We start from the raw sequence: 25,384 nt of genomic DNA on the forward strand, positions 1-25,384 counted from the left end.
GAACAACAACAACAACAACTTTAACAGAGGCGGAGAAGGACAACGTGCTAGAGCACCACGTGGTGGTGGAGGTGATATTAATTATGATTATGAGGATCTCATAACCAATGCTGATATTCCTTACTTTTCTGGTCACATGAGCGTGGAGGATTTTCTGGATTGGCAGGTTGAAGTGGATAGATTCTTTGAGATCATGGAGGTTCAAGAACACAAGCAGGCTAAGATGGTTTCTCGAAAGTTGAAAAAAGATGCTACTTATTGGTGGGATCAGTTGCAGAGTTATTGTCAGAGGCAAGGAAAAAGAGCGTGTTCGGACATGGCACAAAATGAAAGGTCTTCTTACAGAAAAATTTATGCCTAGAGATTTTTCGATCAAGAATTATCCTCCTAAGGTTTTTGAGAAGAACTTAGAGTCCAAGTTTTCTTTGCCTGTTGAGATTAATAGTTCATTTGAAGAAAAGCCAGAAGAATTTCTAATGGAAGAAGCTCAGCAAGAAATCACCCATGATGACCAAGAAGAGGTTAAAGATGCAATTGCTTAGGTAGACATGGTTATTAATAATGACGAAGTCTAGGAGCTTCAAATAAATCATTCAAAACCAAATGTCATTCAAGAATGTAACCTTGAGAACTGAGAAGAATCTACTAAGGCAGTAAAGCTGCATATGAGAGTCAAAACGCATATGACAAACTCATCTTTTGCGTTGGGTTCATGATTGTGCCATCAGAGTATGCAGAAGATCAGACCAATAAACCTCAGGTTCAAGTGTCTAATTGTTTATCGGGTTTCTTGTCTATCTATTCTTGTCTTTTATTCAAGAGGAACTCGAGGGTGAGTTCTTTCATAGTGAAGGAGAATGATGTAGGACGAGAATGAGCCCAATTTAGCCGGAAAACCATAAAAGTAAAGAAGCAGTGTAGAATCAAGAAGAGTGATTGGAAAATAGGTAACTCACGCGTAATGAGGTTACTAGCTGCTGGAATATTCAAAAAGATTTGGTTTTGGACTTTTCGGGTTACTCGTGCAAAAAGTCAAGTCTTAATTGTGAATCAGATTGAGATCAACTTTTGGCCAGAATGTTCGTTTGAAACGCGTGATACATTTCTGGAATGGAAACAACGAGATCTTCAAGACTCACTTTAGTGAGCCCTATTAGATTTATGCCAAAATATATCGTTTTAGTTTTCCGATTTGGGATTTAATATTTTTAGGCTAGTCTTACATTTGTTTTAGGATTCTATTATTTTTAGGTTCTTAGTTTCCTTTTAAATTTGGATTCTTGAGGATTTCTTGTTAGATTATGATTTTAGGTTTTGAATGCCTATATAAGCACCATCATGCTTTGTATTAGAATCAGTTTATCATATCAAATTTAATAAAAGGGCTAAATACTAGTTACTACGTACCTGTAGTTTAGGTCCGAAATCAATTCAGTCCTTGAAGTTTCAATTTCATCAAAAACACCCCTATGTTATAAAATCTCATCTAATAGGTCCTTCTGTTAATCATTCGTCAACTGAAACCGTTAACTCGCTGACGAGGCATGCCAGATCCTGTGGGCCCCACCTATTAGGAAAAATTCCAAACTTGCCCATGCCTCTAATCCACCTCCAGATCCAGCGCTGTTCTCCATGGCTGCAGGGGGTTGAGAAATTGCGTCTCTTTGGATTAAGGTAAGATTGATTTTCCCAGTTCAAGAGGTCGTAATTGTTGAATATCTTGTACCTACCATCTGGTTTTGAAATATCATTTCTGAACCGTTGAAGCCGATGATATCAGCAACACTAACTCTTCCCTGTTAAAGATCGAGAACTGGGTAAATCAATCTTATGAACACAATTTCAAATAAGATTAATGGATAACTGTTTCAATTGACAACATACCATGATATCCAGTGCCTCTAACAACAACAACACGAGAACTAGGTAAATCAATCTTATGAACACAATTTCAGATAAGATTAATGGATAACAGCTTCAATTGACAACACACCATGATATCCATTGCCTCTAACAACAACAACTTTGTTGTTGTAGAGACGCCGGAAATCTCTCCCACTCTCATCTCCGACATCATTTTCGCCTCTCAGACCCAACCGGAGAAACAGCAGCCAACCATCATTCATCATGATCATGTCTTCAAATCTAAGCTTTCGGACCTTCCCACCATCTCCAACCACCTACCTCTCCACACCTACTGCTTCAAAAACATCTCCAACTTCTCCGAACGACCCTGTCTCATCGTCGGCTCCATCGGAAAAACCTATACCTTTTTAGAAACCCACCTCATTTCCCAAAAGACCAGAGCCGGCCTCTCCAAGCTTGGCATCACCAAAGGCGATGTGATCATGATCCTCCTCCCAAACTGTGCCTAGCTCACCTTCGCATTCATGGGAGCTTCCATGATCGGCCCCATCGCAACTACCACCAACCCCTTCTACATCGCCTCTGAAATCTTCAAGCAATTCAAGGCCTCCAACACCAAGCTCATCATCACTCAATCCATATACGGAGACAAGCTCCGACACTCCAGTACCAGCTTTGATTAATACCCGATGCTCAGCGACCACTTTCATGCGGTCACCATCGACGACCCTCCCATTAATTGCTTACATTTCTCAGTCCTCTCAGACGCCAACAAAAACGAACTTACGGGTTCTTCGTGGCCCAGATATTTGCTAAAGACAATTACAGCTTCAATTCCTTTCTCGATCTGTTTAATTATTGCAGGCTTATCCGCACCCACGACGTCGTGCTGAGAAAAGAGACGCAATTTCTCAACCCCTGCAGCTATGGAGGACAACGCTGGATCTGGAGGTGGAATAGAGACAGGGAAAAAGTTTGGAATTTTTCCTGATAGGTAGGGCCCACATGATCTGACATGGCATGCCTCGTCAGCGAGTTAACGGCTTCAGTTGACGGATGATTAACGGAAGGACCTATTAGACGAGATTTTATAACACATGGGTGTTTTTGATGAAATTGAAAGTTCAAGGACTGAATTGATTCCGGATCTAAACTATAGGGTAGTAACAAGTATTTAGCTCTTAATAAAATGAGAGATTTTTCTCAAATTCTTTGGTGGACTCCAGATTTATCTTTTTAGGGTTTATTGCTTGTAAACCCAGGGTACTTCCGATTGTATCATAACCTAATTACGCGTGAGTTACCTATTTTCCAATCACTCTTCTTGATTATATGCCCCTTCTTTACTTTTATGGTTTTCCGGCTAAACTGGGCCCATTCTCGTCCTACATCATTAGGACGAGAATGGGCATTCTCGTCCTACATCAAAAACCATTTCGGTTCATGACTTGGCTTAACACAAATTTTTGTAAGCAAGAGCATATTGTACGTATATCACGCAAAGTTTTACTCACCTCTCGTTTGGTCTTTCACAAAATTCAGTCACCTACTTGTCATTTCACACAAAATGTAAGTACAAGATTTTGTATGTGTTGATCATTGTTGGCATTCCCATACAATGCAAGTGAAGTATACCATCTCATTTCATTCTGTAGAAGATGAAAAAGGACGTCGATACTGATCTCAGAGAGGTCTCAGGTAAATGCATTTCATGTGCCTGCATATGCACTGGGATTGCAATACATCTGTCATGGGTTTTAGGTCGACATTTTTTGGAAAGTATCTTTTTGTTATTTAAATTTATTTTACAAAGATATTTTTCAGCTGGTTAATTCGTACCATTTAAGTGTATCAGTCCTAATTGATTTAGAATCGTTTTATTTTAATTGACAATCTTTTCTTAAAAGATTTTTTCCTAATAGGAGTCAATTAGGTTAGAAACTTTGATTGAGTAGGAATCTTTTTCCTCCATATATTCTGAAAATATGTGTTCAAGGGTAGAGAGCTTTTGCATGAAATTATTGTCTCCATTGCGAAACAGTTATCAGTATAGGTCAGGATAGCAACCTTACTATCAATCCCTGATACCCAAAAAACATTCATCCTAGTATTTTCACAAAACTTGACTCACCTTCCTTTTAACCGTCTATGATCTTCTTGTTTAGTTATGGCTTTGAGAAATATCTAGTTTGCAATCTTCTCAGGAACAATGGCATTGTCTGGTGTTTGCAGTTATAGTGCTGCTATTACAATAGTTGATAACTCTACTAAGGGAACTCACTGCAATAGTATGTCTTGGCAAATTTGGGGCTAGGACATTACTCGTGTTACTTCATCAGAAGCATCGTTAATTGAAACAAATGGAGTTCGACAAAAGACTGACTTATAGTGTCGCCAACTAATTGGCAGTCTTTTATTATACTTTTGAGATGAGAAAAAGACTTTAATGTAGCAATAGTTTAAATAAGCTCTCGAAAAAAAAAAAGTACTTGATCAAGATCATCTTTAAAAACCACGTACATTTCTCTATACTTGTTACTTTTTAAAGGTTTAGACAGAAAGGCCTGACTACAACCCAAAAAAACCCTAGGAGAGATTTTCGCTCTCACCCTAGCTCTCTACGGCGCCCTCGCCTCCTCTTCTCCTAGATTTCTTCTCTACGTCTCTCACCCTCAACCCTCACTCAGCCACATGGCCTCCATTGATGCTATCACCGCTAGCTGTGCTGCCTCCCTTGCGCTTGCAGAGGGAGATAGTGCTCTTGATCTGTGGAGAATTGGTGGCGGCTTTGTTCGTCGGTCTTCCAAATCTTTTCTGATTGGGAAGCCTCTGACCTGCCGACCGGTCAACCCTACGGCCTTCAAGGCTCATCTCCTTTGTACCTGGATGGATGTCACTCTGGTGATGTTGAAGAAGAAGTCGGGCAAGCTACTTGGGCATAGGAACAAGAATCATCGCCCTAGTAAGAAGTCGAATATCGCTGCTTTATGACTCTCTTACCTTGCAGTTACTGGTATTGATCCCAGCCCTAGCGACAAGGGCAAGGGAAAGCTTTAGGCGTTTCCAGGTTTCCTTGCCTAATACTAGAGTCTTCTACTACTTTCATCTTAGTTTCTCTAGTTGTACACCAATTGAGGTCTCTAGGCGGCTAGATTACTACTTCATGGGAAGTTGGTAGGGAGGATTTTCTTTCTTGTGGTTAGGCTAAATAAGTGAGCGAATGTGTTAACAGTGAGGGTCACCTGTCCTTTGTCTGGTAGTTTATACCATTTATGATTGTGGTGTAAGACAGCATTTGATGTACGTGCTTTCTGACCATAGATAAATGAATGAAATTATCAAAAAATAAAGGTTTAGACAGAAAAAAAAAAAAAAAAAATTATTTGTGGCGTTGAGAAAAATCATGAGATCCATTAGTTTTTAGTAGGTTGTAAGATTTTCTCACCGATCTGCACATAAAATCTATCAAAAATGATTTTCAATGTGAATTGTACCTTAATTTAAAGTGCTCATGGTTCGTGGACTTGTTGAGGGTTTTGTACTTAGCCTCTTATACATAGGTAACAGATTGCATATATGATAGGTGGCTAGGGCATTTCATTAATCGATCCAAGGTTCAGTCTGTGCTAGGTTTTGTTTCCGTTCGCCAAAGCAATGATTGCATTATTTCGTCGCCTTAATTTCATCGAGATTCAACAATCCCAATCATGAACATTGCTCCACTACTTTCCAGAGTGGTGGAGTCTTGTCTAATTTGAGTGATCTATTTACCAATCTTTTGTGTGTCTCACGCGTGAACGACCCCGTATATAAAAGTATCGCAGTCAATCACTATAAGCCTATATGGTTTGAGAAAAACATGTTCTGATCACAAGATTGATCGATTCAATTGTTACTTCAATAATTTTGTTTCCAATTTATACATATCATCGATGAAAACAGTACATACATCACTTAATTTTTATTTTTTGAAAACCGGTACATCACTTAATTAGTGCTGCAAAGTTTGCGATCAGTATATATGATGGAGTTGGACCTTCTTATTTGGTTCCACATTCTTGTTGAGGTTAATTTATCGTTGCTGTTTTATCTAGTTGATGCTTGTTATTGATCTCCTGTAATGAATTGCTAGCTGGGAGCCTGGGATAAGGGGTACGATCTTTCGCCTTGTCGAGAATGGTTAGGTCCGGACTTGAGATTTTGAGGGTTGAGGCGAAAAATAAAAATGGGCCTACATTTATTATAGAAAAGAAAAAAAATAGCCAGAAGTATATTTACAAATAAAAGCTCACAAAGAAGAAGTCTCTCTAATAAAAGACTTACATTTTATTTACTTAATAATTTTTTTAAATACAAAAAAAAAAAAAATAGGCCCGACGAGATATTAGACCTGAGACGGCTGACTCATGGAGTCATGGGCCTCACGTCAGGTCCGGCTCTGAAAATGGTATCATGAGTTCATCGGATGAGGTTTTCATAAGGCCACCTCTATTCTAATTCTGTTTCTTGTATCCCAACTTTATTGTTCCGAGTAACTATAAACTCTATCTCAACTTTAAAATAAGAATTCTTAAGTTGAGTGTAGCACATGTATATATATTTCATCTTACCCTAAACGCATGACTATTTTTTAGTTGAATACATGGTAAGACATGTCATATAAAGTTGCATATAATAAGTCAGAAGGCTTTCTATTTGGAACACCACGTACTCGTTTCTCACATCGATGAAAAATGCTCAAAATCAATCCAAGATGACAATTCGTACTGTGGCTAATGTGCCGTTATTTAGGGCATCCTCTCATGGTGCTGTTGATTGTTGAGGGTGAGTCACGAAGCATATATAGTGGGGCATGTAAAAACCTCCATGAATAATTTGTAGAATTGAGACCTGTCCTTTAAGATGTTAGTGGTTGACGGTTGACTAGAGGAGACTTCACTGTCCCATATGAAGCATGATTGAGCAGGTATCTTTCTAAATAATATTACCTAAGCTTCCTGTATATCCCCAATTTTTGTATTAATTCGGCAGAAGAAGAGACGAGAAAGGCCAGAAAAGGTGTAACAAAAAGAGGTTTATATCGTTGATCTTTTTTCATGTCCCGAAGTGGAATGTTGACATGCTACCACTGCGTATGTACAGTACTGCAATTAAAATCTTAACGACCATGCATATATATATATATATATATATATATTAGGAAGAATTTCACAAATGGTCACTCAACTATGACTCATTCGACATTTTGATAACTGAAGTTTCAAATATATCACTTTGGTCACTCAATTATCATACTGTCAATCACTTAAGTCATCCAAAGTGTATTTTTTATAATTTTTTTTAATGAAAAAAATTAACAGAGTGACTTAAGTGATTGACAATGTAATAGTTGAGTGATCAAAGTGAGATATATTTGAAACTTTAGTGACCAAAGTGTCGAATGAGTCATAGTTGAGTGACCATTTGTGAAATTTTCCCTATATATTAATAAGTTTTGCATACAGAGAAGATATATACCTAAAATCTAGTGCTCATCTTGCTGATGATATCTGTTGGAAAAAGTTGATACTGTTGGAAAAGTTGCTAGGATTAGAGCTATCAAATTTGTAAGGACTACGAGTCATAACAAGTAGTACAATATAAAAGATCCGAGCATAAACCCTAATGCCCGGTCATTTAACCTCCCAATAAGTTGGAAGAGGAAAATATATCCTCAGAACTCAGTAAATTAATAATTCTCAGATTTTGCCTTTGATGTCCAATAATACTGTCACGCCCCGAATTTCGCATAAAGAAATTTGAATCTGAGACTCGATAACCTAACAAGCTCAAAAAGAACACTCAGAAATTTTTTCATTTAAACTATGCAACAAAACCAATCGAACTCACAATGTCAATACCGACTTGTTCTTTAGAGTTACATATTACATTACCAAAGAGTCTACAAATTAAATTGAATAACAATTCAATGAGTAAACACACCCATCAAACTCACTACACAACGGAAGACTAAAACCAAAGTACTTCTACATCCAAGCTACGACAGCAACTAAACCTCAGCTTCACGACAGTTACTAGTTACTCCAACCTGCACAATAACCCCTACACCATGGAATAGTGCACCGGGTTGAAACAACAAACCTGTTAAGCTTTTGCAAGCTTGTGTGAGTAAACCCAAATAACCACAAAACATCTTTCCAACTCAAGGACAACAAATCAACTCAATGATTATTTCAAAATCAAATCCTTTTCTTTTTAAGTAAAACACATGTCACCACCGTGACAAACCAAATCATTTGAAATCTTAACAACAAATTCAAGAAATCACTTTTATTTCCTCTCAACAGGAAGCATTTATCACCATAATGACATGACAAACTATTTCTCATGCAACTCACTACGAGTCTTAACCACAATTGCACTCACAAATTAAACTAAATAATACCAGTAATCCCTATGTAGAAAATTAATTCAGGAGATCACCAAAAAGCATACAATCCAAAACCATAGTAATCCTTGCATATAGTTTAGTTCAGGAGATTACATTAAAATCAAACAATAGAAGTCATAGTAATCCCTGCATATTGTTTAGTTTAGGAGATTAAATTAAAGGGAAAAAAATACAAACAGTACCTAACCTATGGCCGACTCCGAATTTCTGTACCCAAGTTTTCAAAACTATCACAATGGTACCCCAAATATCTCGCCCGACCCAACATATGTACCTGCCGTCCATGACGGTGTTAACCCGTGTGCCACGTGGAGTATTTGATGGGTATTTGCGTCATTTACTTACCTAGCCCTTTTTTTGGAAATAATCTGCAGCTTGGTCCAAGTCTTGAGAATATTCTCCTTCTTCTTCTTCTCCCTCAGGCTCTTCCTCCTCTTCTCCTCCTTGTTCCTCTTAATCACCCCCTTCAGCTCCGCCATTCTCTCCTTGTACGCCTTCTTCACCGACTTGTTCTTCTCCCTCTCCTCAAACGTCGTCCCCTTCCGGCTCACCTGAATCGCCGATGACCTCTGCTTCCGCGGCTGCTTCCACTTCCGCCCTGAGACCTTCCCTGCGATCACGACGTCGTAGCTCGGCCGGCCAAAGACTTGTTTGTCCGGATTGTCCGAGGAGGACACCGCGGATCGCTTCGCCGGACGTGGGTAGGCTGCGTCGATTTCCATGGCAGCATCTTCGTCGTCGGCGGCGGCTTCGGGGTTCCACTTGCGCTTGTAGGTTTTGCCACCGAAGCCTTCGTCTAGGCAGCGGAAGTCAATTGTGCAGGCCATACAGTGAAATTTGCTCTCTTTTTGAGTCCCTTTGCTCTCTTCCTCTCTCTGTATCTTTGCCTCTCTTTCTCTATCTTCCCGATTTGTTCTCTCTCTCTCTCTCTCTCTCTTCCCGACTTGTTGCATATTGATCTAGTATTTGACCACTAAAATTTGTTAAGTTCTTATGCCTAGTTGATTAATTAATCAAGATAAAATTTCCAATTGAATTATGAATGGATATGTGGGGATACCTCTTCTTTTCTTCTGGGGCTGTAAAGAGATTTTGATGATGACGGTGGTAGTGGCGGTGGCGGTGGTTATGACGGAGAGGTAGGCTGCTAGTTTCAGAAGGGATAGAGAAGATGAAGGAGAAATGGATTTCTTTTGGCAAAGAAAGAGAAAGCCAACAGACAGCAGACAACAGAAAGAGAGGAGGAGTAAAGTAGGAAGGTCGAGAGGCCTGGTGAAATCACCAGAAGAAAAGAAAAAAAAAATTGAGAGAAGAAAAAAAATATTAAAAAAAATCTGAGTGAATGAAGTAACCAAAATATCCCTTAAACTATGGCACAATTAACGTCGTCATGAACGGCGTGTATGAATGTTGGGTCGGATTAGGAATTTCAGGTACCATTGTGATAGTTTCAGAAACTTGGGTATAGAAATTAATAGTGGGCCATAAGTTGGGTACTGTTTGTATTTTTTTCCCTAAATTAAATTCAAACAATAAAAATCATAGTAATCCATGCATATTGTTTAGTTTAGGAGATTACATTAAAATCAAACAATAGAAATGAAAAAGGAAAATAAATAAGGAAATCAAACAACTCATGCTAAAGCCAAGAAATCTCCCTTTCAACTCAAGTAAAACTCCAACCTTTTAAATACAACCCATATCCCTCATGGACAATAAAAGAAAGAAACACCCGAAACTCTCTTTTACAAACATGTACTCATGAGAACGATAACACGAAGTTATCCCCCAAGCAGTACATTAGCAGACAGATTAAAACTCTAACTGATCGTAACCACGCGCCCAGTCAAAGGCATGGTTTCCGATTTCCTTGCCTCAATCACCAATGTGACAATAGGTCCTCAGACCGAAACCTTTAAAAAGTCCATTTGACTCAAAATGTTGCACTCAACTCCACTGTGACAATAGGTCCTCAGACTGAAACATTTAAAAAGTCCACATGACTCAAAATTTTGTACTCAACTCAAGGTACTCTTCCAACACAATATAAACCAATAATTGCATGATATATTGCATTCCCGAAAATAGTAAATGCTCAAAACAATAATCAGAATAGAATCACAATTATCATACTTCTCACAATGTCACACTATCAATTGATATATATTTCACGTAAATATATATACGTGGTTATCCACTCAGGAATGCCACTACTACCAACTATAGTTCACAATTCGCAAAACTCGTGAAAAATTATTTTTATAGTAAACCTTCATTTTTAACTTACCCATGAACGGTAGACGATCAAGTTCATATGATTTAAAACAAATATTTATTTCTGAAAACGATTTCACACTTTATCAACAATTCCGAATAATAAAGCAACTCCGTTCATAAATGAACCTCGTGAGATTTGCTCACATCTGAATCCCGTTGTGTCTTCTCTTACAGCCGAGATAAAGTACCGAACACACTCTATCAAGTACCTAATCACATACGGTCTCATCTCAGTACACGAAACACAAAGCGATTAAAGTTCGAACCCCCATTTGAACTAAAACCCTGAAAGTAACGCCAAATCCGAGACTATCCAAAGTCTCCGGAATACTTCTATAGTTCTATGATTGATAAGTCAAAACGACAAGTCGATCCAACGGTTGGATCCTCATGGATTAAAAACCGAGCAAATCGAAAACACCAAAAATACCCTAACATGGTCATACGATCTCCAAAAGTTACATATCATATATCAAACTGCTCGTATAGACGAGTAGATGATAATAGAGTAAGAAACTGCCCAAGACATGGTCGAACGGGCCGCCACAAGCAACTGCACTGCACCGCACACATCGGGCCGTGCCAAACTCCAAACCAGCTTGATCCAACTGTCCAAAATGGAGTTTACACTATGAGGATCAACTTTAATACCTGGAGCGAAGTCCAACTTGGCCTAGATCACTGCCGCAAGCCGAGAATCCCTGTTCACCTTGAGTTGCAGCTCTACACTGAGAATCGATCAAAACCACCACCAAGGATCGAACGAGGACACTTCCACAAGAAAAACAAGAGCGGTTTCAAGTCCAGCAGTCGCCGGAGATCGGAGAACTGATCGGGTCTACCGCTTCCAATCTTCGCCTTTTCGATGCCCTACTGTGTGTGAGAATCAGTGCAAGCCACTACCGTAGAGAGGACTGGACGGAGGAGAGGAAGAAATCTGGGTAAGGTGTCGTTACCTGGGTTAGCTGGAGTTCGCCGGAAAAGTCTGGTCCTCAATCCGGGTTCGGGTCAGGTCAATCGGAAAGTTGAAAGAGAATGGGTTTTTGGAATTTTCTAGAATTTGCCAAAAAAGGAAAGTTTTGGATTTTGTGAAGGTATTTCAGGAATTTCCTTATTTATACTAAAATTTCCAAAAATAAAAATAACTTCCGCTAACTATAACTTTCTCGTACAAACTCTGATTTTCCCGTTTCGCACATCCATGAACTCATATTGACACGCTCTACGATTTTCGTGAAGGAAGTTTTTGGAGAAACTCAACGAATAAAAATTCAACCCTTTGACTCTGTTTGACACGGAAATCAGTGCGGTACAAACTGTCTCTTTTGAATGCGCAAGCATGCCAGCACCGTGGGGTGCAGTCGTCGGGGCGTCCCTTGACCTGACTTCTTGATCAAGTGTTGTGGACGAGGAGAGCACCAACCTCGTCACAAGGCTTTTTTCCTGCCTTCCGAGAAAGGACTTCTTGCCTTACGGATAAGGGCTTTGGTTGTGATCTCTTCGCGTCACCGAATCGATACTCAGCATTAGAGGTTGAGCAGAGCAATCACTGGGAAGTTTGGAGAAAGCACAGGGTTTGCTAAAGCGTGACTTTAGCTTCGCGGGGGTTGCGAGGGCGTTACCCTTGCTTCGCTGGTAGTATCGGTGGCAGTAGCACTAACAGTCAGCTCTTGGAGAGACTAGGACTGGAAGCACGGTCGCCGGGTTTCAACGAAGTTGAAGGTTTACTCCCGGGAGGCTTGATAATCCGAGGGATTGATTGATTTGAGAGTTGTCCTTTGATTTGTCCTTAAAACCTGGTATTTATACCTAGGGTTTTGACTGTTCCTTGCCATAGAAGGATTATTAATTGCAGTTTCCTATTCAATCTCCGCTACCTGACTCCAATAAGGGCTCGTTTTCCTTATGGGCTTCGGAATGGGCGAAGCTGTAACCCAATTCCAAGTAGACTTATTTTTGGGCCGCATGTATTGGCCTACTATGCTAAATCCACTAAAGGATCTTGCCAAAATTACTTTTTGGCTCAAACATTGCCCCCCAGGCCCCGAAATCGGGCCCGCAAGAATGTAACTGATTAATGGGGACTAAAATGACGTGTCTGATGACCGAAACGATATCATTAATGAGGGTTGCGTCTATTCGCTTGGCAAAACGTCTTTTTGTCGCATCGTTTCCCTTACAAAATCTTTTATTTAAATCCCGCAGCCACTCCAAACCTGTCACATCAGAAACTCTTCAATCTCCTAAAACCCAGAAACTCTTTGTCCCAAACAATCCTCCTTACAGAAACCCAGAAATGGCTCCTCCAAAGAAAATAGTTATCGATCAAGAGGAAGAACTCAACGAGAAAACTGCTCGCTCTTGGGGAACCGGAATTGGTCTCTGCTGTCATCTCCATACCAATATCCAGAGACCACTGCTTCTCAGGCTCCCAAATCAACATGTCAGACTGGGCCCGGCACCGCGAGATTCCATTCCAGACGACGCCATCGCCCTCTACGGCCTGCCTATCCATCGACCCATTCCAGTGCTCCGAAGGATCCCTGGAGATTTCAGCAGTTGGGGTGTGCAAAAACATCAAGCGAAAATAGGGTACTAGCCATCCTCGATCAGCGCGACAGAGCTTTCTTGGTATCGCGAAGCTCGACCGCGAGATCTGGCTCACTGGAACGCAGCAGGTATTACCCAAACCATCCATTTATGCTTTCGCCTTCCTCGCGGTGGCAACCGTTCGCCACTCGCTGCCTTCCTTTACTTTTGGAATACTGCCACCAACACCTTTGATTTCCAATTTGGCCAAATGAGTGTTACATTATTGGATATTCTTACCATTACTGGATTGCCCATCGATGGAGAACCCTATCTGCATGGCGAATTCGATTCTGACAACTTCTCATAAACCATGGCCCAAACTGATCGGAGCGTTCATAGCAGCTCCTATCCACGGTGGCTGGCCTATTACCACAAAGAACACAACGCGACTGGTGGCATTGCTTTTCTGGAGTATTGGCTCTGCAAGTTCATCTTCTGTATCTCCGCCAATAAGCCTACTGGTCCTTGGACTTTCCTGGCCACAGCCCTCTATAACGGCCACCGTGTGGGGTTAGGACAATCAGTGTTGGGTGCCCTCTACCGTACTCTATACCAGGCCACCATGCATCCTTTCGAGACTAGCATTTCTGGCCCTTTTTGGATCCTTGATTTCTGGAGTCAAACTTACTTTCCATTCTTCCGCCGCGACGATATTTCATCGCTACCACCGGTTGACGCCCTTCTTGGTCAATGGATTTGTCGTGAGGCGAGGTACACATCCCCACCCTATTCTGAGTGTTTCTCATATTTGTACCTCCTGCAAGAAATGCCTTACTGCGACTTAGTACTCAATAGGAGATTCCCCACCCCTCTTGCAAATGGGTTCCTTCCTGGGGCTCCTAATTATAGTGATCGCGCGCGCCTGGCTTTTCGCCGCGCGATCTCTTGTTCAGACATTAGGCTTGCATCTGATGAACACAGTTATGAGCTCTACGCTCCCAACCACTTCGCTCGCCAGTTTGGCCTTATCCAACTAGTGCCATTCCCCCTCTATGATGCTTGGAACTACAACACTTCTTGGCGCAGAATTGGCCCCTTGACTGGGCCTCCGCCAGTACAAAGCATGCTTGTGCTGGTTGATCTCCCTGACTGGGCTAATAACATCGTCCCCGTGGATGGGACTGCTGAAGATTGTGGTCCATGGTGGTCAGAAGTTTCGGTCAACTGCTGGGGACAAAGGGATGACGAGCTCTTCGCGACCATTTTTGAAGAGCTGAGATATCCTTATGATGCTGATACCGAGTTACTTGCTCGCTTTCCTGAAGATGAGGCGCGACCTCTGCTACCTGAGCCGGCTCTGTGACCCGCGTGAGCCCCGCACCCGGTCTAGGCTGGGATCGTTATTCGTGAGCCTCCCCAAGAAGTAATTGTCTTATATATATATATATATTTTTTTTTTTACTTTGTATCTGCTTTTCCCCTTCTGACTCACGCTTTGTTGCATCAGGGAAATGCGCCACCCTCTGGCGGTCGTGCAGTTAATACTTCTCCGGCCACTGGTCAGGCCGCGAAGAAAAAAACGATAGCGACGGAGCCTGAAGTCGAAAACTCTTTCTCTGACGATGATGACCCACAAACAGTAATGCTCTGGTCTTGAAATCTCATAATTCTGACATCTTCTTCGAAGCTTATTTTGAAGCTACTTTAATCTCGACAGATTGCTGCCGCTTTAGCCCAAAAACGCAGTTGCGCTGATCTCCAGACTGATCCATGGGCAGAAGATGAACCAGTCGCTGATCGACTGGTAATACTCATCTAACATGAGCCATGACGTTTTGTTTTGTTATGTATGATCCTATAACGCTCCTCCTCTGCAGGTTCGTCGTAGGTTATCAAGGCAAGTTGGGGAAGGATCCTCCACTGCTGGCGAAGGTGTGTCTGGTTCGCAAGTCCAAGAGCCAAATGGTTCTAATAATCCTCCCTCTCCAGTTGATGCTGCAAACAATATGCAGTTGGTTCTGGTCCCAATACAGGTTATAGATGACAGCTCGCCTGAGGCTGCAGAAAGAATGTCGCTCCCAGACACCTCCCATGAGCAACCAACTGCATCCTTCCTTCTTGGACAAGCAGCGCCTGACTCAGTTCCAGCGTCTGGTGAGGTTGCCCAGGAACCTGTGCCAACATCAATTCTTCGCGAGCCACCTGTTGAAGAGGTACCTCTCTTAACAAAATGTTTTATCATTAACCCCTGGCTTGGTTGTTCTGTCAATGCCTCCTTCTAGGACCCAAATGCTATTCCGAGCGAGGAAGTGGCTGACATAACCGGAGAGATAGTGGTCGAGAATCCTGCTGAACCTGTCCTCGATATAGTTGGTCAGGAGCTTGCCCCCCAAGCCATTGAAGCCGGGGAAGTAGGAGAAAACCCTTAGACATTGCCAGAGGCAGTACCTTTTGTGGAGCCTCTTGAGGCCCCTCCTGTCGCTGAGCAACCGCCTCCGTCCACTTTAGAACGGCTAGCTCGTGTGCTCGAAGTGACCCCTCCTGGGGTCATAGATGATGCCAGAGAAGGCCTTCGTCGCCTCTTGGGTCTTGATATTCTGATCCCTGGCGCGCCCGCAAGAGTTTTGGAGTATCTGAGGGTACTTCTCGGCGAGGGGGCTATCACTGAAGACCAATTTCAAGAGGTTGACCAGCTGCTGCAGGATCTCCCCCAAGGGCTCAATGAGAGGGCGGTCACGACTGTGCAAGCCAGGCAGACTGAGACACACTACCAGACTCTTGCTCAACAGACGGATACTGTGCGCGATTTCTTGGGTGACCGAGCTACTCTCATCAGGGATCTGACTCTCGAGAGAAACCACCTGCGGACCCAAATCCAGGATCTTCAGGCCCAATTAACTGATGTGACGGCTAGGCTTGCCCATGTGGAACCTCAATTAGAGCAGCCCCTTGCCGCTTTCGAGACGCTGACCCATGACCTGGCCCAAGCTCGTGCAGCAGCCCAACAGGCCGCTGATGCTAGCTTTCGCCTGGATGAACTTTTTCTCCGCTTAACTCATGCAGGCCGGGGACTTTTAGGCCTCTAATATTAGGCCCATTAATTTGTATGAACAATATTACTACCCATAAATTAGTTATTTAGCCCACTTTGTTGGCCCAAATTTATTTTATCTCGTAAGCGATAGTTTTGTTCAATTTTTTGCTTTAACTGCACAAAAACAGTTTCAAAAAGATAACCTTGAAAAGGAGCAGTTATCTCCTTGGAGACCGCTCTCTCGTCCACGCGGATTCAATTCCGTTTATTTCCGAGATCTCAGCATTGAATTCCATTGATATTCCCATTGATGGCGTTGAAACGTCTTCAACTGCCCATATCCAAGGGTTGAAGCCACTGAGGCAGGCCTCTATAAATATCAATACTTTGGAAAGATGAAAACTTACACAAACATGGCTTACCCAGAAATGACCTTGCAAGCCTTTCTCCTCTTCCTTCTATTTCTCAAATCTTCTCCATACGATCTCGCCCTTAGCCTCTAGATCTTAGGCTTTATGGCTTAATCTCACTGCCTGTGTAGGCCTTATGGCCTAATCTCAGGCAAACCTCGTGTCTTTGGTCTATGAAAGCCTGGATGGAACATCCTAGGTTTTGGATAGGTTGAAGAACACGAGGAGCTCCTAACGCGGGGGATCACATGCTGGGGAGTCCCTCTCCTTAGATTTCCCTACGCGGAGCAAAGTGAAGAAGGGCGGAAGGCCACTGTGAGGCAGACTGTTCTTCTTCCGCGGCCTGCCTCCGGGGTCTGATGAGCCTACTTCTATTTTCCCCTGGAGGTAGGTGATGAAACTGGGTCGTACTCCAGCGCTGATTCTGTCTCCATCCCGGAGGATAACCAACTGGAAGGGTCGCGATAGATTATTTCCTTCCCTCTCCTTCTAGTACAAATGATAGCAGCTGCGACTCAGATCAGAGGAGGGTGAAGAGAGGAAGAGTAAGAGTGACTATCGCATGACCCTTCTTGCCGTAAGATCCGGAAACTCATAGAAGACATGAATCCTTATTAGCCACTTTCTGGCTTTGTATATCGTTAATGTAATTTTCCCGAACACATTGTCTTGCTTTTGGCCGCAAAGCCACTTCATGAATGAAAGATTCAAAATTTTCTCATTTGCTAAAAACCATATGATATAATAAGGCCTCCGGTATAGGCCCTTACACACATTCCTAACACATATTGTCAAGGATATTGAACGAAAATGTACAAAAAAATTTGCCAGAAATGGCTAATGCAAAAATAAAATAATGGCCACTATAAAGGCCTGTATGTATAGAGTGTTGCCCCCCTAGTGTTCGTAGGTGGAGCGAAGACAGGTGAACAAGGCCACAATGAAAAGGCCTAACTACCAGGGATGAGGTGGGCCAAGGGACACTATGTTTGCCCCCTGTCCTGGCCACTGAAGAATCTAGGGGATCCTCAAATTCCCAAACGCTGGGGTAGTATTTCTTTAAGAATCTGCCATTGATCGGGTTGCGGTGGAGGTCGCCATCCAAATCTTTGAGGTGAAAAGCCCCACGTTCCAGAATCCTATGAATCATAAATGGCCCTTCCCAGCGCGGGGTCCATTTACCACAACCGGTCAACTTCTCACCAAATGGAAGGACTGCCTTCCAAACGAGCTCGCCCTCTTTGTAACTGCGACCGCGAGTTCTCTTATCATAGGCGCGAGCGATGCGTTGCTTCTCCATGACTAAGTTGTCCAAAGCCTCTAAGTGTTGTCCGCTAAGGTCTTCGTGCTCCTGCCACATGGCCTGGACGTAGTCATTACCAATCAAATGATGTTGATCTTGGACACGAAGGGAGTGAACATTGATCTCCAAAGGCAAAACCGCGTCGTGACCAAACATGAGTGCATAGGGCGTTGTGGCAGTAGGAGTTCGCTTTGAAGTGCGATAGGCCCACAACGTTTCACACAATGTCTCGTGCCATTGGCGAGGGTTTTCAATAAGCATCTTCTTCAGTAGGGTGATGATAATCTTGTTACTGGCCTCTGCTTGACCATTAGACTGAGCGTAATACTGTGTGCTGTGGAGAAACTGGATGCCGAAGTCGTTGACGAGCTGCTCCACATCACCACCCATAAATGCTGCCCCCCTGTCCGATACTAACACCTCGGGGACGCGGAACCTGCATATAATATTTCGAAAGATGAATCGGTGAATGGTTGCTCCCGAGGCTTCCTTCAAAGGTTCAGCTTTGACCCATTTAGTGAAGAAATCTGTAGCGACGATGATGAACTTGTGTTGGAGTGACGAATGGGGATGAATCATGCCAATCAAGTCCAATGCCCAGCCTCGCGCAGGCCAAGGTTTAATAATAAGCTGCATGGGAATATTGGGAATATGCTGAACTGGTCCATGAGCCTGGCAATCCTGACAACCTTTCGCGAATGTGATACAGTCTTTCAAAATGCTGGGCCAGTAATACCCATGTCACCTGATGAGCCAAGGCATCTTTGGACCCGCTTGATGGGCTCCACATATGCCAGTATGTGCTTCTGGCATCAAACGTTTCGCATCGCGGCCAAACACACACCGGAAGTCTATGCCATCTTCGCTGCGTCGGCGCAGCTCATCGCCTCTGAGGAAGTAATTTAAGGCAAGAAAATGAGTCTTCCTGTCTACCGCGGCGTCTGGTTGCTTTAGCAGGTCAGGTTGTGCGAGCCAAGAAGGCAGCGTGCGTCGTTCAACTTTCAGGATTCGCTCGCGAACCCCATATTTCAAAGTAATGCCTGTAGTCAGTTGAGCAAGTTCGTTGGCCGCAAAGTTGTGCTCGCGAGGAATATATTCCAAATCCACGTCATTGAATTCATCCAGAAGTTCAATGGCGCGATTCAAATATGGTACAAGCAAGCAACTCACACACCTGTACTTCTCTTGAAGTTGATTTATGACTAACAAAGAATCACCGTGTACTTGGACATCTCTTACTCCGAGCTCCAGTAACACTTCTAGGCCAATAATGAGGGCCTCATACTCTCCTTGATTATTGGTGCACTTAAACTCCAATTGGAAAGAATAAGAAAAACGATCGCCCGCTGGGTTTTCCAGAACAATCCCTGCCCCTGCTAGTGTTTCTGTTCGTGAACCATCAAAAAATAATATCCAGGGTTGAAGGGAGATTGTGGCTTGATACCAAATAGCATATTCTGGAATGCGCGCTAAATCTGGTCGAGTTGTTGTTGCGGTCGCGATCTCTAACTCTTTCACTGTGGGGACATCCAACATAGGGTGATGTGCTAGAAAATCTGCGATGGCTTGTGCTTTCACTGCTTTCTGTGGAACGTATTGTTGCGAGAATTCTGATAAGGCCAGTACCCATTTGCCAATACGACCTCGCAGAATAGGTCGCGACAGCATGTACTCAACCAGGTCGGTTTGAGCGATAATGCAAGTGGTAAAGGATAACATGTAGTGTTGCAACTTGCATGCTGAGAAGTACAATGTAAGACACAATTTTCCATGGGAGTATACCTGGTTTCACACTCCGTCAGTTTCCTACTGAGGTAAAAAATGGCATGCTCGACACCTTCCTCATCATCCTGGGCGAGTAGGCTGCCAATGGACGCCTCAACTGCTGAAATATACAGCTTTAATGGAAACCCAGTTCTAGGTGGAACGAGCACTGGCGGGCTCGCCAGATAGGCCTTAATTTTGTCAAAAGCCTCTTGGTGTTGAGGTTCCCACACAAACTCGTTCTGTCCTTGTAGTCTCAGTAGTAGGGAAAAAGGCTAGATTTTACCTGCAGAGTTAGATATGAAACGTCTCAGGAAGTTGATCTTACCCAGTAATCATTGTAACTCTTTCTTTGTGCGCGGGGAAGAGGCGTTGATGACTGCGCTTGCCTTATCCTCAGGGACCTCAATACCCCTTTTATGGACGATGAGGCCCAGAAAATCTCCTGCTTGAACTCCGAAAACGCACTTGGCTGGGTTCATTTTCAGCTTGTGCCGCCGCATTCGCTCGAAGAATTTCCTGAGATCTGTGGTGTGATCCCCGCGCTGCTTGGACTTGATGACCACGTCATCAATGTAAACCTCTAAAATCTTCCCCAGGATGTCGTGGAAAATCAGGTTCATGGCTCTCTGATACGTTGCCCTAGCATTCTTCAGTCCAAAAGGCATAACCACGTATTCAAAAACGCCCGCAAACCCTGGACAACGGAACGCGGTTTTGTGTCTGTCTTCCTCCGCAACCGGAATCTGGTGATACCCAACAGTTCGGTCCATGAAGGATAACAAGTCATGTCCTGCCACTGCATCTACCAACATATTCGTGATCGGCATGGGGTAGACGTCTTTAGGCGTAGTGACATTAAGGTCTCTGTAGTCCATGCAGACCCTCATCTTACCATTCTTCTTACGAACACGATATTCGACAGCCACTGATTGTATTTGGCCACCCGAATGATGCCCGATCTATGCATCTTTTCAACTTCTTCTTTGACCAAAACATGGGTCTCGGAGTTCATTCTTCGTGGCTCTTGCTTCACAGGCCTCTTGTCAGGGAGTGTTGGTAGTTAATGGCAAACCAAGTCCGGTGACAGGCCGGACATGTCTTCATATTTCTCCGCGAAGCAGTCTTTGAATTCTAGTAATAAATCAATGAGCCTCTGTTTCTCACTAGGCTCTAAGTAAGCGCTGATAGACACTTCCAAAGGTTTAGCTGCTGTTCCAAGATTAACTCTCTCGGTAGGATCCCTGACCTTTGGAGGGGTGTCATCCAGTGCTGTTGGAGCCAGCTGAATTTCTTCTTCGTCTTCTTTTTCTTGGTCAGAGAACTCCTCGTTGACAATTTCCAAGGTCGCGACACGATCATAGGCCTCTTTTTCCACCAGGTACGAGGATAGTCTTTCGTACAGCGAGTGGAAGGCCTCTATCCCTTCCTCCGGAAGGTCGTAATCCATTAATCGTTTAAGGGTTTGGGCACAGTGTGGCCAGGCCTTTCCAAGCCCTCTTTTGCCAGTGTAAGACCCCACTTTGCCAATTCAGAGGCGTCACCCCTGTGGGGCGGCCTTTGTCATCGATGCCACTGACTTGCAATGGAGTAATTGGCTCCAAGCAGTACCTGGCATCTACATAGTTTGCGGAAACTGGGAATGGGCGAGGATCCGCTTTAATCACCTCAGCTTGATCTGTTACCCTATTCCACATCACCAGCTCCTGGTGGAGAGTTGAAGGAACACAATAGCTCCGGTTAATCTAGTCGCGCCCTAGGATGGCGTTATAGGCTGCGTAACAGTCTGTCACGAAGAAAGCATAGACTCCCTCTGCTGGTCCTACCTTGATACGTAGAAACAATAAGCCCAAAGACTTCGTCACTGTCCCCGTGAAGTTCTTCAGCGTGAGGGATGTAGACTGGATTTTCTCTTTCTTGATCCCAAGTAAATGCATGGTTCTTGTGGTGATAACGTTGACAGCGGCCCCTGTGTCGACCATGACCTTGTTGACTTTAGTGCCAGCAATCTCCACTGTTATATATAAAGGTAGCATGTGCTGAACCATCACGAGCGTTGGTCTTGTGAAGCTCATAAAGAAACCTTTACCCTCAGCGTCTTCAGTTTCAAGAACCACTGCCTCTGCTAAAGGTGTTGTTGCGGCCGATGTGATTTGCAGAGGTTGATCGGTACCTTCTTCATTCTCCACACACTCCTGCGCGGCAATTGGAAAAGCATATCTCGCGGGAAGTACGTAGACCATATTGCAGGAAGTATCAACTGCCTCAGTTTCGTCTATGTCGTCCTCCAGGTTGAGCTTCGGCTCTCCAACCGGGATGTCAGTGTTGACCTGCTTCGCCAGCCGATCTACCAATGACTCTTCTGTAAGGCCCTTTACCTCACACTGTTTGTGTTCCTGCAGCTCGGCCATCAACAATGGCGAGTTTGATCTTTGTTCCCCTACAGGTATCTCCTTTGGGGGCGCGACCACCAGACTTTGGACTTTTTTAGGTCTCCACTGTAAAGCTTCTGCAGTGCTGCCCTTGCTCTCCAATCTCTCAAAAACTGAAGGTTAGGCTTCCGGTTCCTCTCGAAACAACCTGCGCCTAACATGTGGCCGCCTAGTTGGCGAGTTGTCCTTCCTGGCTAGCGGAGGTGTCCTTTCTGTTGTGATCTTGCAGAAAACACTAGGCTTAGAGGCTCCTGCTTCTGAGTGCGCCTGTTTTTGAAAACTGCGAGGACCCACCAATGGCTTAGCAGCTAATGCCTCCATCTCCTTCTGATATTGCTAAGGAGATTTAACCAGTTGCGATGGCTTGATCAGGCCCTGATCCAGAGCTTCTAAGGCTCGCTTGGCTTCTCTGAACCTGCGCTGCAATTTCCTTTTTCTGGAAGGGCTGATCTCCACTGCTTTCCCCTTCTCTCTGGTATACCATTTGCCTTCCTTGATGGTGGACGTTGAAGCAGGAGGAATGTAAGGTTTGGTCACGACTTCTTTGTGCTCATTCCAAGCCCTTCCTTCTTGTTTCTGATCAGCCGCGACCGCTTTCAATTTCTTGAACAAGTTGGAATCCTTTGGGGATGGTAGTGACTTTACCTCATCTCTCGCCTTTGGGCTAGAAGGCTCGTAGCTTCGTGATGGTGAAGCCCATTTGATCGGCGGGAGGGAACCAAAACGAAATGTCTGCTCGACTTCTGCCTGTGACACCTGGATGCTGCATTCTTCTTTGCATCGCGAGCAAAGGACCACTGGTGAGGCTTCGTTGATGGGTTTAGCTTTCTTTTTTGCAGGGGTTTCCTCCCCTTCATCCCCCTCTTCTTTCCCCTTTGTAGTCAAATCCAGGGTTGCTTTCCTCTAGCTCTTCTTGGGCCAGTTCACGTCAACCATACGGACTCCGGTATCCGGAAAAGGGTTCAAGTCTACTAGTGCTGCTGCGGCCGCCGAAGCTTCTACCTGCAAACTACCGTTATTGAGCCATACCTGAATTTGGTCCTTTAGCTTCACACAATCAGCTGTGTTATGGTTCCACAAGTTGTGGAATTTGCAGTACTTCTTCCCTTTCAGCTGATCTGGTCGAGGGAAAGGGCCAAAGTCTGTTTTCACCATCTTCGCGGAAATCATCTTATCCAGAATCTCATGTGCCTTATTGGCATCATATGTATATGTCGCGAACTCAGGTTTGGTGAAAGCCACAGACTTGAGCTTGACAGGCTCCTTAGATATCTTTAACTGCTTGAGGGTTGAATTCTTCCTACCTGTCAACTCCAGCGCGGAAACATCGTTCTCCTCTTCTTCAGCTTCCTCTTCACCCTGGAAAACCTCTTCTCCTTAATGGTGATAGTAAGGATCATAGGTTGGCTGTAGGTATCCAAGAGTTGCCACTGTGCGGTGTTTCCCTAGCACATATTTTCCTTTGGACGCATTTTTCCTAGCATCAGTCTCTCTGAGGAGATGCTCAAAGCTACCCACCTCTGTGATCAGTTCTCCCATTGACTGGATCATGCTGCCATGTTGCTTCTTTCGTTGGCGCGGTTCCAAACCCTTGATCGCTAGTTTCACCAATTCTTTTTCAAGAAGGATCACACTCAGTTTGGCTTTCTGGATCTGAAAGCATTGAAGATAGGCAACGGCAGACTCGGTGTGTTGTTGGGACATTTGAGTAAGAGAGGCCAAATCAACCTCGGGCTCAATGGCTCCAAAAGTTTCTCGGAAGAGTTTTTCCATTGCGGGCCAATCTGCCACTGTTCCTGGTCGGAGTTTGGAAAACCATCTAAAGGCGGCTCCAGAAAGAGAAGTGCCAAAGATTCTGCACTTGAGGATGTCATCATTCTGGTATTAGCCGCACTGCACCCTGATCCTGGCCAGGTGAGTTGCCGCATCCTCAGTGTCCTCCCCTGAAAAAGTAGAAAATATGATATTCTTATAACCTCTTAGAAAGGGTGCAAGCATTATATGTGGCGGGAAAGGTCCCTGATAGACCCAATCCATTTGAGCCCTAGGGTTGGCCAGCCTGATCATCTCCTCTACCTCTTCACGTCTCACATACTCTGGACCAGGAGGAGGAGGATTCCCCACCGTCCGGCAAGCAACCTGCAAGGGTACGGTTTGGCTAGCAGTCGTTGTCCGTTCCCTTAAGCGAATAGTCTGGGGATCAGTCTGCTGAAGAGTTACCGCTAGTACTAGCGCATCCTTGACCAATGCTGTTATCTTGACGGGGTTGCCTCCCTGGTCAATGCCATAGTAATTGTCTGGGAGTTCATGGTAGACATTCTCCACCCCGTCGCTGTCGTACTGAGTAAACACTACAGGATCAGCTGGAGTACCATCACCGGTCTTCTGGATCTTATCCTTTTGTGAGGTTGATGGAGTAGCCTTGTTATCACCAATCACCAAAGCCCTTTCCTTATTTTTGGATGATGCGGCAGTAGTCGTTGCAGGAGGTGTGGCTGTACTGCTGCTAGCCTTCTCGCGAGCATTTGGTGGTATATATTTACCAGAACCAGAGGACTGACCGAGTGAGCCGAGGATGGCGTTAGGATCGCCTAGAGCTTTGTTTAATACCTCTTTAGCCTGGTTCAATTCAGCTCTCTGCATGGCTACCTCTGTTGCAAGATTAGAACCATCCTTGCGAAGACCTGCCAAATCTGACGCAGTTTGCTTGGTTTGGCTCGCGATAGCTTTCATAATTTCTTTTTGATGTTGACTCTGCTCATTAGCGATACCTCTAGCATGGGCCCTTACTGCATTCTCCGATCGTGCGATTTGTTGCTTAGTATCCTCAGCACGTTGGGCAATGCGCTGGTCTAGTTCGCGTATAAGCTGGTCTGTTTTCGTGGTTTCCCTGTCAAAGTCAGCAGCTACCTTTGCACGATGGTTCTTGATATTCTCCATGATGATCGCGAGTTTTTCCTCGAAGGTCGCTTCCTCTGGAATAGGCTTCGGAACGAAAGCCTCTCTTTCTACACTTTCTGCGGCAACAGAAACCACGGTAGTGTTGACAAGCTCACTTGCCTGGTTAGTACTGACACTTTGACCCTCAGTAGCGGTCGGGAGATTCTCTCTCTGTTCAGTTGACATGTTGGTTGATTGTGGGTAAAGAGAAAACCTTTGAGTCACTTGTTCTTCAGAAAGACCACGACAGTCCGCGCGAAAGTGCGGTCTGTAACTGGAGGTCTTATGCTTTGAGCAGTTAGCGTAAACCTTCTGATAAGGGTTCTCGCTTGACTTCCCAATGGTTAAGTTCGTGAAAATCCAAAAGCCCCACTG

At 44.0% G+C, this 25,384-nt stretch overlaps 1 protein-coding gene and 1 pseudogene across 1 annotated transcript; one reads left to right on the top strand and one right to left on the bottom strand.

Annotated features, from left to right (window-relative positions):
• Positions 1-1,994: 1,994 nt before the first annotated feature.
• On the top strand, positions 1,995-2,759 carry LOC112170728 (annotated as a pseudogene).
• Positions 2,760-8,658: 5,899 nt separating this feature from the next.
• Positions 8,659-9,144, bottom strand: LOC112170729. Its single transcript, XM_024308039.1, has one exon. The coding sequence runs from the start codon at positions 9,142-9,144 to the stop codon at positions 8,659-8,661; it is 486 nt and encodes a 161-aa protein (XP_024163807.1).
• Between the last annotated feature and the right edge of the window lie 16,240 nt (positions 9,145-25,384).

The sequence above is a fragment of the Rosa chinensis genome, chromosome 6 (genome assembly GCF_002994745.2).
Source record: "Rosa chinensis cultivar Old Blush chromosome 6, RchiOBHm-V2, whole genome shotgun sequence".
In the NCBI taxonomy this organism is placed as follows: domain Eukaryota; kingdom Viridiplantae; phylum Streptophyta; class Magnoliopsida; order Rosales; family Rosaceae; genus Rosa; species Rosa chinensis.

Coding starts and splice junctions, on each gene's coding strand:
- LOC112170729 (XM_024308039.1), bottom strand. CDS start 9,144: ATGGCCTGCACAATTGACTTCCGCTGCCTAGACGAAGGCTTCGGTGGC.